The 12,463-nt window shown below is 61.2% G+C and overlaps 1 protein-coding gene across 2 annotated transcripts in view; it reads right to left on the reverse strand.

The window, feature by feature from the left end:
• The window catches only part of C3 (complement C3), a 47,499-nt gene that overhangs the window by 3,197 nt on the left and 31,839 nt on the right, over positions 1–12,463 (reverse strand). For both annotated transcript variants that reach the window (XM_077787756.1, XM_077787755.1), the window contains exons 29-38: positions 11,056–11,219; positions 9,280–9,438; positions 7,114–7,264; positions 6,950–7,001; positions 6,083–6,170; positions 5,266–5,352; positions 3,956–4,061; positions 3,004–3,093; positions 2,523–2,609; positions 1,579–1,662 (exon numbers count right to left, since the gene is read on the reverse strand). In XM_077787756.1, coding sequence (XP_077643882.1) covers positions 1,579–1,662; positions 2,523–2,609; positions 3,004–3,093; positions 3,956–4,061; positions 5,266–5,352; positions 6,083–6,170; positions 6,950–7,001; positions 7,114–7,264; positions 9,280–9,438; positions 11,056–11,219 — 1,068 coding nt within the window. The remainder of the gene's footprint in view (positions 1–1,578; positions 1,663–2,522; positions 2,610–3,003; positions 3,094–3,955; positions 4,062–5,265; positions 5,353–6,082; positions 6,171–6,949; positions 7,002–7,113; positions 7,265–9,279; positions 9,439–11,055; positions 11,220–12,463) is intronic.

A 12,463-nucleotide genomic window follows, 5' to 3' on the forward strand; every position in this document is an offset into this window, starting at 1 on the left:
AGCCGTGGTGGCACCACAGCCCTGGTGGCACCAGCTGGGGGTGGCACTGGGTGCCTCCAGCTCTGCCACACCCAGGGCACCAGGGTGACACCGACTGCGGCTGGGTGACACCAACCTCAGTTGGGTGACCCTGACCCCACCCAGGTGACACCGACCTCAGTTGGGTGTCCCTGAACTCCCTTGGATGACACCGACCCCACCCAGGTGACACCGACCACAGCTGGGTGACACCAACTCCAATTGGGTGACACTGACCCCAGCTGGGTGACACCGACCACAGCTGGGTGACACCAACTCCAATTGGGTGACACTGACCCCAGGTGGGTGACACCAACCCCAGGTGGGTGACACTGAACTCTCTTGGGTGACACCAGTCCCACCTGGGTGACATTGACCCCAGCTGGGTGACACCAACTCCAATTGGGTGACACTGACCCCAGGTGGGTGACACCAACCCCACCTGGGTGACATCAACCCACCTGGGTGTCCCTGAACTCCCTTGGGTGGCACCAACCTCAATTAGGTGGCACCAATCCCAGCTGAGTGACACTGGCCCCAGTTAGGTGACACTGCCCCAAATTGGGTGACACTGACCCACCCTGGTGACACTGACCCCACCCAGGTGACACCATCCCCACCTGGCCATCCCCAACCACCCCACTTGAGTGTCCCCATCTGCAGGTGACCCTCACCATGTCCCCAGGGTGACCATGCCCACCCTGTGGTGGCCATGTCCCCCTGAGGTGACCATGTCACCTTGAGGTGACCTTGCCCCCCTAACAGGGTGGTGGCAACATCCACCCATGATGGCCATGTCCCACCAAGGTGGCTTTGTCACCCCTGTGGTGGCCATTTCCCCCTTGTGGTGGCCTTGTCCCCACCATGGTGGCCTTGTCCCAGCCCCAAGGTGGTCTTGTCCCCGCCCAGTGTGGCCTTGTCCCCCCAGAGGTGGCCTTGTCCCCTGTGTGGTGGCCATTTCTCTCTCTCTGGTGGCTTTGTCCCCCGTGTGGTGGCCTTGTCCCCACCATGGTGGCCTTGTCCCAGCCCCAAGGTGTCCTTGTCCCCCCAGAGGTGGCCTTGTCCCCTTTCTGTGGTGGCCATTTCTCTCCCTGTGGTGGTTTTGTCCCCTGTGTGGTGGCTTTGTCCCCGTGTGGTGGCCTTGTCCCCGCCCTGTGGTGGCCATTTCCCCTCTGTGGTGGCCTTGTCCCAGCCCCGAGGTGGCCTTGTCCCCACCGAGGTGGCCTTGTCCCCCCCATGGTGGCCTTGTCCCCACCGTGGTGGCCTGGTCCCAGCCCCGAGGTGGCCTTGTCCCCCCCGTGGTGGCCTTGTCCCCACCGTGGTGGCCTGGTCCCAGCCCTGAGGTGGCCTGGTCCCCACCGTGGTGGCCTGGTCCCAGCCCCGAGGTGGCCTTGTCCCCCCCGTGGTGGCCTTGTCCCCACCGTGGTGACCTGGTCCCAGCCCCGAGGTGGCCTTGTCCCCCCCGTGGTGGCCTTGTCCCCACCGTGGTGGCCTTGTCCCCACCGTGGTGGCCTGGTCCCAGCCCCGAGGTGGCCTTGTCCCCCTCCGTGGTGACCGTACCCATCTTGATGACCGACAGGACCTCCATGATGTAATTGTCGTGGGACGGGGTCTCCTCGCGGGCCACCAGCCTCACCTTGTACACTGCCAGGGGACACGGGGACAGCGCTGCCACCACCACCAGGGTGGCCCTTCCGTGTCCCCTGTCCCCACCGTGTCCCTCCCCGCCCCTTCCGTGTCCCCAACGTCCTGAACTCCACCCGCCATGACGCCTTATCACCCGATGTCCCCGTTGTCACCAACGTCACCATTGTCCCTGATGTTCCCAATGTCCTCAATGTCCCCAGTGTCCCCATTGTCCCCATTGTCGCCCACTGTCCCCATTGTCCCCATTGTCCTCAATGTCCCCAATGTCCCCAGTGTCGCCATTTTCCCCCATTGTCCCCAATGTCCCCATTGTCCCCCAATGTCCCCAATGTCCCCATTGTCCCTGGTGTCCCCAATGTCCCCAGTGTCCCCAATGTCCCCCACTGTCCCCATTGTCCCCATTGTCCTCAATGTCCCCAATGTCCCCAGTGTCGCCATTTTCCCCCAATGTCCCCAGTGTCGCCATTTTCCCCCATTGTCCCCAATGTCCCCATTGTCCCCCAATGTCCCCAATGTCCCCATTGTCCCAAATGTCCCCAATGTCCCCATTGTCCCTGGTGTCCCCAATGTCCCAATCCCCCCAGCATCCCCATTGTCCCCTATTGTCCACAATGTCCCCCAATGTCCCCACTGTCCTCCAATGTCCCCAATGTCACAATCCTCCCAATGTCCTCATTGTCCCCCAATGTCCCCGATGTCCCCAATGCCCTCAATGTCCCCGCTGTCCCTCAATGTCTCCATTGTCCCCCAATGTCCCCATTGTCCCCATTGTCCTCAACGTTCCCACTGCCCCTCAATGTCCCCAATGTCACAATCCTCCCAACGTCTCCAGTGTCCCCAGTGTCCCCATGTCCCACCGAAGTCCACCCCAGGCTCGCAGGCGCGGTCCATGCGTTGGTTGACAGTGATGTCCTCGGGCTCCTCCTGCCGCTTGAAGCAGCTCTCTGTGGGGACATCACGGGGACATTGTGGGGACATAGTGGGGACATCACGGGGACATCGTGGGGACATCACGGGGACACAACCACGGCAAGGTCAACTGTGGCAGGGAGGTGTTCCCCACCACAGTCATGGCATGTGACATCTCATCGATGACATGTCCCCACCAGGGTCATGACATGTCCCACCACGGCAGGGACATGTCCGCATCATGGTCGTAACATGTGACATCTCATCATTGATGTGTCCCACCATGGCCAGGACGTGTCCCACCATGACCATGACGTGTCCCACCATGGCCAGGACATGTCCCACCCTGCCAGGGCTGTCTGCCCGTCCCACCCTCGTGTCGCCATGTCCCCATGGCCCCGTGTCCCGTGTCCCGTGTCCCCGTGTCACCTTCGGCGCAGCGACAAACGTCCCCCTGGCAGATCTTGTTCAGTTTCCCTCCCTCCTTGTCCGGGTGGTAGAACCGGGTGCAGCGATCGTCTGTGGGGACACGGGGACATCAGGGGACAGCAGGGGACATGGGGACATCAGGGGACATCAGGGGACAGGGGGACAGCAGGGGACACGGGGACAGCAGGGGACAGCAGGGGACAGAAGGGGACAGAAGGGGACATGGGGACAGCAGGGGACAGGAAGGGACATGGAGACAGTGGGGGACATCCCCTGGGAGGACATGGGGACATCAAGGGGCATCATCCAGGGAGGATGTGGTGACAGTGGGGACATCAACCAGGGGGGACACCCTGACATGGGACAGCAGGAGACATCAGGGAACATGGAGACATGGGGACAGCAGGGGGCATGGGGACATCAGCTGGAGGACATGGGGACAGCAGGGGACATCAGCCAGGGGAGATGGAGATGTGGGGACAATGGGGACATTGGCTGGGGGGACACAAGGAGATGGGGACACAGGTGCCAGAGAGGTGACCTAGGTGACAGAAGTGACAGAGGTGACACAGGTGACAGAGGTGACAGGTGACAGAGGTGACATGCGAACCAGGTGACCCAGGTGGCAGAAGTGACGCAGGTGACAGATGTGATAGGTGACCCAGGTGGCACAGGTGACATGTGACAGAGGTGACAGGGGACACAGGTGACAGAGGTGACACAGGTGACCTGGGTGGCACTGGGGACAGGGACAGGGACAGGGACAGGGACATGGGACATCCATGGGGATAGGGAGAGGGGACAGGGGACAGGGACAGTGATGGAGACGGGGACAGGGACAGGGACGGGGGGAGACAGAGGGGACAGGGACAAGGCCACAGGAGACAGAGGGGACAGGGACACGGGGACACAGGGGACAGGGACAGTGACAGTGACAAGGACAGGGCCACACCGATCCTGTAGTAGCTGTAGACGCTGACGGCCGCGGGCTGGATCAGCCCCACCTGGAACCTCTGGTGGGCCTTGAAGGCGAAACACTCCTGGGCCTTGTGGGACACCTGGGGACAGGGACACAGGGACAGGGACAGGGACAGGGACAGGGACAGGGACAGGGACAGGGATGGGACAGGGACAGAGGGACAGGGACAGGGATGGGGATGGGACAGGGACAGGGATGGGACAGGGACAGGGACAGGGGCAGGGACAGGGATGGGGAGAGGGACAGAGGGACAGGGACACAGGGACAGGGACAGGGACAGGGACAGGGACAGGGACAGGGACAGGGACAGGGACAGGGACAGGGATGGGACAGGGACAGGGACAGGGACAGGGATGGGGAGAGGGACAGGGATGGGGACAGGGACGGGGACGGGGACAGGGACGGGGATGGGACAGGGACAGGGACAGGGACAGGGACAGGGACAGGGACAGGGACAGGGATGGGGACAGGGATGGTACAGGGATGGGGACAGGGACACAGGGACAGGGACAGGGATGGGGACAGGGACGGGGATGGGACAGGGACAGGGACACAGGGACAGGGACAGGGATGGGACAGGGACAGGGACAGGGACAGGGACAGGGACAGGGACAGGGACAGGGACAGGGGAGAGGGACAGTGATGGCAACAGGGACATGGACAGGGGACATGGAGGTGGCACTCAGACAGGCTGCGAGTCACCTCCCCAGCACACCTGATCCTGTCCCCAGCCATGTCCTCGTGCTGTCCCCACCCATCTCTGTCCTTGTCACCACCATGAGACTTGCTGTCACCACCCCGTCCCCAGACATGTCCCCAACCCCAGCTGTGTCCCTGTCACAGCCCTGTCGCCGTCCTGCCCCTGCTCATGTCCCCAACTCCATCTTGTCCCCCCATCCTGTCCCTGTCCCTGTCCCTGTCCCTGTCCCTGTCCCTGTCCCTGTCCCACCTTGTCATTGTCCCATCTTGCCCCTGCCACCATCCCTGTCCTGTCCCCACCGCCGTGTCCCCAACATCCCCAATGTCCCCAAAGTCCCCAACGTCCCCAACATCCCCAATGTCCCCAACGTCCCCAGTGTCCCCAATGTCCCCAATCTCCCCAATGTCCCCAGTGTGCCCAGTGTCCCCAGTGTCCCCAATGTCCCCAATCTCCCCAATGTCCCCAGTGTGCCCAGTGTCCCCAATGTCCCCAATGTCCCCAATGTCCCCAGTGTCCCCAGTGTCCCCAACGTCCCCAACGTCCCCAACGTCCCCAACGTCCCCAAGGTCCCCAGTGTCCCCACCTTGTCCAGGTAAATGACGACGTTGCTCCGCTCTTTGTCCTGGTCCAGCTCAAACTTGGAGATGTACCTGTCCACCCCCTCGGACAGCTGGGGACAGCGGGGACAGCGTGACACCGGGGACAGGGGACAGCGGGGACGGTGTGACACCGAGCACAGGGGACACCATGCCACCAGGAATGTGGGACATCAGGGACATTGTGACACCAGGGCACGGGGGACATGTGGGGACACCAGAATGTGGGAGACTGGTGACACCGTGCCACTGGGACACGTGGGGACACGTGGGGACACGTGGGGACATGCGGGGACATGCAGGGACACGGAATGGCATCAGGACATGGGGACACTCAGGGACATGATGACACCGAGATCGTGGGGACACGGGGGGATACGGTGACAACAAGACTGTGGGGACATGGTGACACTGGGAATGCAGGACACATGGTGACATGGAGTGGCATCAGGACATGGGGACACACAGGGACACGGTGACACCGGGACCATGGGGACACGTGGGGATACGTTGACACCGGGAATGCAGGACACATGGTGACATGAGTGTCATCAGGACATGGGGACACGCAAGGACATGGTGACACCGGGACCATAGGGACGTGTGGGGACACGGTGACACCGAGACCGTGGGGACACGCAGGGACAATGGGGAATGTGGGAGCGTGGTGGCACAGGATGGAACAAAGACATGGGGTCGCCATCTTTGTCCCCATGTGCTCCCACCCCCCGGTGTCCCCATGTCCCCACAGTGTCCCCATGTCCCCCCAGTGTCCCCCCGGTGTCCCCATGTCCCCACACTGACCCTCCTCAGGTCCTGCACGTCCGGCGAGAAGCCCGTGAGCATGGACACGTCCAGGATGGACATGGTGGCATCCACGGTGTCCAGGTACCTGTGGGGACAGAGCTGAGGCCACCCTTGCCTGTCCCCAACCCCCGCAGTGTCCCCAGTGTCCCCAATGCCCCCAATGTCCCCAAGTGTCCCCAATATCCCCAATGTCCCCAGTGTCCCCAAATGTCCCCAAATGTCCCCAAGTGTCCCCAATGTCCCCAGTGTCCCCCAGTGTCCCCAATGTCCCCAATGTCCCCAGTGTCCCCAGTGTCCCCAGTGTCCCCCATGATGTCCCCAGTGTTCCCAGAGTCCCCAATGTCCCCAGTGTCCCCAAATGTCCCCAAATGTCCCCAATGTCCAGAGTCCCCAGTGTTCCCAATGTCCCCAGTGTCCCCAGTGTTCCCAATGTCCCCAGTGTCCCCAAGTGTCCCCAATGTCCCCCAATGTCCCCAATGTCCCCAAGTGTCCCCCATGTCCCCAATGTCCCCAGTGTCCCCAATGTCCCCAATGTCCCCAATGTCCCCAGTGTCCCCAATGTCCCTGCTGTCCCCAATGTCCCCAATGTCCCCAGTGTCCCCAGTGTCCCCAGTGTCCCCAATGTCCCCAATGTCCCCAATGTCCCCAGTGTCCCCAGTGTCCCCAGTGTCCCCAATGTCCCCAATGTCCCCAATGTCCCCAGTGTCCCCAATGTCCCCAGTGTCCCCAGTGTCCCCAGTGTCCCCAATGTCCCCAGTGTCCCCAGTGTCCCCAATGTCCCCAATGTCCCCAATATCCCCAGTGTCCCCATGTCCCCAATGTCCCCAATGTCCCCAGTGTCCCCAATGTCCCCAGTGTCCCCACCTGGTGCAGATGGTGATCTTGATGGTCCTGATGATGTCCTCCTCTTCCTTACCTGGGTGGGGACATCGAGGGGACATCGAAGGGGACGTGGGGCGCATGGGTGATGCGGGGAGGGGCTCGGGGGGGACACAGCGGGGACAGGGAGGGGACATTTGGGGACTCACCCCCGTCGACCTCCTCCACGTCCACGCTCAGGTCGAAGTTGTCACATTTGTCATCCTTGTCGGGGACCTTGGCGTGGTACACGGTCACCACCGTCATTGTCCCCTTGCCCACGCCCTCGGCCTTGACCGTGAAGTCCTCGTTCAGCTTGGTCTGAGGGGACAGGGGACGTGGGGACATTGGGAGGGGACATTGGGAGGGACAGGGGGACATTGGCGGGGGACAGTGGGAGGTGACAGGGGACAGTGGGAGGGGAGATTGGGAGGGGACAGGAGACGTTTGGAGAGGACACAGGGCATTGGGAGGAGACATTGGGAGGGGACATTGGGAGGGACAGGGGACATTGGGGAGACATTGGGAGGGGACATTGGGAGGGACAGGGGACATGGGGACATTGAGAGGGGACATTGGGAGGGACAGGGGACATTAGGAGGGACAGGGGACACTGGAAGGGACAGGGGACATTGGCAGGGGACAGTGGGAGGTGACAGGGGACAGTGGGAGGGGACATTGGGAGGGGACATTGGGAGGGGACAGGGGACATTGAGGGGACATTGGGAGGGGACAGGAGACATTTGGAGAGGACACAGGACACTGGAAGGGGACATTGGGAGGGGACATTGGGAGGGACAGGGGACATTGGGGGGACATTGGGAGGTGACATTGGGAGGGGACAGGGGACAGTGGGAGGGGACATTGGGAGGGGACAGGAGACATTTGGAGAGGACACAGGACATTGGAAGGGGACATTGGGAGGGGACATTGGGAGGGACAGGGGACATTGGGGAGACATTGAGAGGGGACATTGAGAGGGGACATTGGGAGGGACAGGGGACATTTGGAGAGGACACAGGACATTGGAAGGGGACATTGGGAGGGACAGGGGACATGGGGACATTGAGAGGGGACATTGGGAGGGACAGGGGACATGGGGACATTGAGAGGGGACATTGGGAGGGACAGGGGACATTAGGAGGGACAGGGGACACTGGAAGGGACAGGGGACATTGGCAGGGGACAGTGGGAGGTGACAGGGGACAGTGGGAGGGGACATTGGGAGGGGACAGGGGACATTGGGGGGACATTGAGAGGGGACATTGAGAGGGGACATTGGGAAGGACAGGGGACATTGGGGAGACATTGAGAGGGGACATTGGGAGGGGACATTGGGAGGGACAGGGGACATTAGGAGGGACAGGGGACACTGGAAGGGACAGGGGACATTGGCGGGGGACAGTGGGAGGTGACAGGGGACAGTGGGAGGAGACATTGGGAGGGGACAGGAGACGTTTGGAGAGGACACAGGGCATTGGGAGGGGACATTGGGAGGGTACATTGGGAGGGACAGGGGACATTGGGGAGACATTGAGAGGGGACATTGAGAGGGGACATTGGGAGGGACAGGGGACATGGGGACATTGAGAGGGGACATTGGGAGGGACAGGGGACATTGGCAGGGGACAGTGGGAGGTGACAGGGGACAGTGGGAGGGGACATTGGGAGGGGACAGGAGACGTTTGGAGAGGACACAGGGCATTGGGAGGGGACATTGGGAGGGTACATTGGGAGGGACAGGGGACATTGGGGAGACATTGAGAGGGGACATTGAGAGGGGGAGGGGACATTGAGAGGGACAGGGGACATTGAGAAGGGACAAGGGACATTAGGAGGGGACAGGGGACATTGGGAGGGGCCAGGGGATGTCCCCAGGAGGGACAGGCAGGACACAGAGAGGGTGGCAGTGACAGAGGGGACAGGGAGGGGACAGGCAGGACACAGAGAGGGTGGCAGTGACAGAGGGGACAGGGACGTTGAAGGACACGGAGATCGGGAGGACAGGGAGGTGACAATGACATTGCAGGTCACAGCAAGGGAGGGGACAAGGCCAGGGTGGGACACGGAGGTGACAGGGACACTCCTGGGAGGGGACAAGGCCAGGGTGGCACACGGAGGTGACAAGGACACTCCTGGGAGGGGACAAGGCCAGGGTGGCACATCCCAAACATTGAGAAGACACGGAGGTGACATGGAAGGAACAACGGTGGCCATGGTGATGGGAGGAGATCCAACGAGGACACCCAGAGGTGGCAGTGCCAGGGGACAATGCCAGGGGACGGGTGACAATGTGCCGGGGTGACAAGGTGACAGGTGACGGGGCCACCAGGTACCTCGGTGGAGCGCGTCACCAGCGCGTTGTGGTTCTCGATGCGGTACTTGATGGCGCTGGCGCGGCGCGGCAGCAGCACCGACACGTCGAGCTCCAGCTGCTGCTGCGACTCGGTGGCCACCTGGTACTGGGCCAGCGCTTGGAACACCAGGATGGTGGCCTGAGGGGACATCAGGGTCACCATGGCTTGGGGACATCAACTTGGTGGCCACCTGGTGCTGGGACAGAGCTTGGAACACCAGGATGGTGGCCTGAGGGGACATCAGGGTCACCAGGGCTTGGGGACACCAACTCGGTGTCCACCTGGTGCTGGGACAGAGCTTGGAACACCAGGATGGAGGCCTGAGGGGACATCAGGGTCACCAGGCCTTGGGGACATCAACTCGGTGTCCACCTGGTGCTGGGACAGAGCTTGGAGCACCAGGATGGTGGCCTGAGGGGACATCAGGGTCACCAGGGCTTGGGGACACCAACTCGGTGTCCACCTGGTGCTGGGACAGAGCTTGGAGCACCAGGATGGTGGCCTGAGGGGACATCAGGGTCACCAGGCCTTGGGGACATCAACTCAATGTCCACCTGGTGCTGGGACAGAGCTTGGAACACCAGGATGGTGGCCTGAGGGGACATCAGGGTCACCAGGGCTTGGGGACACCAACTCGGTGGCCACCTCATTCTGGGACAGAGCTTGGAGCACCAGGATGGTGGCCTGAGGGGACATCAGGGTCACCAGGGCTTGGGGACACCAACTCAATGTCCACCTGGTGCTGGGACAGAGCTTGGAACACCAGGATGGTGGCCTGAGGGGACATCAGGGTCACCATGGCTTGGGGACATCAACTCGGTGTCCACCTGGTGCTGGGACAGAGCTTGGAACACCAAGATGGTGGCCTGAGGGGACATCAGGGTCACCAGGGCTTGGGGACACCAACTCGGTGGCCACCTCATTCTGGGACAGAGCTTGGAGCACCAGGATGGTGGCCTGAGGGGACATCAGGGTCACCAGGGCTTGGGGACACCAACTTGGTGTCCACCTGGTGCTGGGACAGAGCTTGGAACACCAGGATGGTGGCCTGAGGGGACATCAGGGTCACCAGGGCTTGGGGACACCAACTCGGTGTCCACCTGGTGCTGGGACAGAGCTTGGAACTCCAGGATGGTGGCCTGAGGGGACATCAGTGTCACAGGGCTTGGGGACACCAACTCGGTGTCCACCTGGTGCTGGGACAGAGCTTGGAACTCCAGGATGGTGGCCTGAGGGGACATCAGGGTCACCAGGGCTTGGGGACATCAACTCAATGTCCACCTGGTGCTGGGTCAGCGCTTGGAGCACCAGGATGGTGGCCTGAGGGGACATCAGGGTCACCATGGCTTGGGGACACCAACTCGGTGTCCACCTGGTGCTGGGACAGAGCTTGGAACACCAGGATGGTGGCCTGAGGGGACATCAGGGTCACCAGGGCTTGGGGACACCACCTCGGTGTCCACCTGGTGCTGGGACAGAGCTTGGAACACCAGGATGGTGGCCTGAGGGGACATCAGGGTCACCAGGGCTTGGGGACACTGGTGGAGAGGCCACAAGGGCTCCTGGGTGGCCTTGAGGGGACACTGGTGTCACCAGGGCTTGGGGACACCAACTGGAGCACCCTCCAAGCCTTCTAGAGCGACCTTTTGCTCCCATGCCACCAAAGACGTCCCCAAAAAGACAACTCCCACCCCCGTCACCCCCAGGTGTCCCCGAGATGTCCCCGTGGGTGGCCGGGGCTGTCCCGTGTCCCACCTGGGTGGAGCCGTAGCCTCCTCCGTAGTAGTTCTGCTGGGCGAGCCACCGGGCCACCGGCCCGGCCAGCTGGGACTTCTTCATCTGCACCAGGGCCAGCAGCGCGTAGGACGTGCCCTCGATGTTGTAGGTGCGGGCGTTGTTCTCCTCCCAGCTGGCCCCACCTGTGGTGACATCGGGGACACCTTCAGCCACCGGGGACCCCCACGGCCACCTCAGGCCAGCCCCAAAATACAACCCCAGGTGAGGAGTTATCTCAGGAGGATCCAAAACCACTTCTGGAGAACCTCATGGGATCACAGAACCACTTCCCCTGGACCCAGTTTCAAGCCCGAGGTGAGGCGTCATCTTTGAGAACCTCAGGAGAACCCAAAACCACCTTCCCTGACCCCAAATTCCAACCCTGGGTGAGGATTCAGCTCTGGAGAACCTCAGGAGGACCCAAAACCACCTCCCCTGACACCAAGTTCAACCCTTTCCACACCAAGGGGAGATGCCACCTTTGAAGAACTTTGTGATGACCCAAACCTACCTCCTTTCACCCCAGCTTTGACCCCTGGTGAGATGTCACCTTTGGAGAACCTAATGAAGACCCAAAACCACCTTTCCTGACCTCAATTTTGACTTCTTTTGAGGCACCACCTTTGGAGAACCTCATGAGGACCCAAACCCACCTCCTTTCACCCCAACTTTGACCCCTCCTGAGACATCACCTCTAGAGAATCTCATGAAGGTCATGAAGACCCAAACCCACCTCCTTTCACCCCAGTTTTAATCCCTCCTGAGACGTCACCTTTGGAGAACTTCATGATGACCCAAACCCACTTTTCCTGACCCCAACCTTGAACCCTCCTGAGACATCACCTCTAGAGAACCTCATGAAGACCCAAACCCACCTCCTTTCACCCCAACTTTGACTCCTTTTGAGGTGCCACCTTTGGAGAACCTCATGAGGACCCAAACCCACCTCCTTTCACCCCAACTTTGACCCCTTCTGAGACGTCACCTTTGGAGAACCTCATGAGGACCCAAACCCACCTCCTTTCACCCCAACTTTGACCCCTTCTGAGACGTCACCTTTGGAGAACCTCATGAAGACTCAAAACCACTTCTCCTGACCTCAATTTTGACCCCTTTTGAGGCACCACCTTTGGAGAACCTCCTGAAAACCCAAACCTACCTCCTTTCACCCCAACTTTGACCCCTCTTGAGACATCACCTCTAGAGAACCTCCTGAAGACCCAAACCCATCTCCTTTCACCCCAACTTTGACCCCTTTGGAGGCGCCACCTTTGGAGAACCTCATGAGGACCCAAACCCACCTCCTTTCACCCCAACTTTGACCCCTTTTGAAGTGCCACCTTTGGAGAACCTCATGAGGACCCAAACCTACCTCCTTTCACCCCAA

This window comes from Lonchura striata, chromosome 21, assembly GCF_046129695.1.
Source record: "Lonchura striata isolate bLonStr1 chromosome 21, bLonStr1.mat, whole genome shotgun sequence".
NCBI classification, from domain to species: domain Eukaryota; kingdom Metazoa; phylum Chordata; class Aves; order Passeriformes; family Estrildidae; genus Lonchura; species Lonchura striata.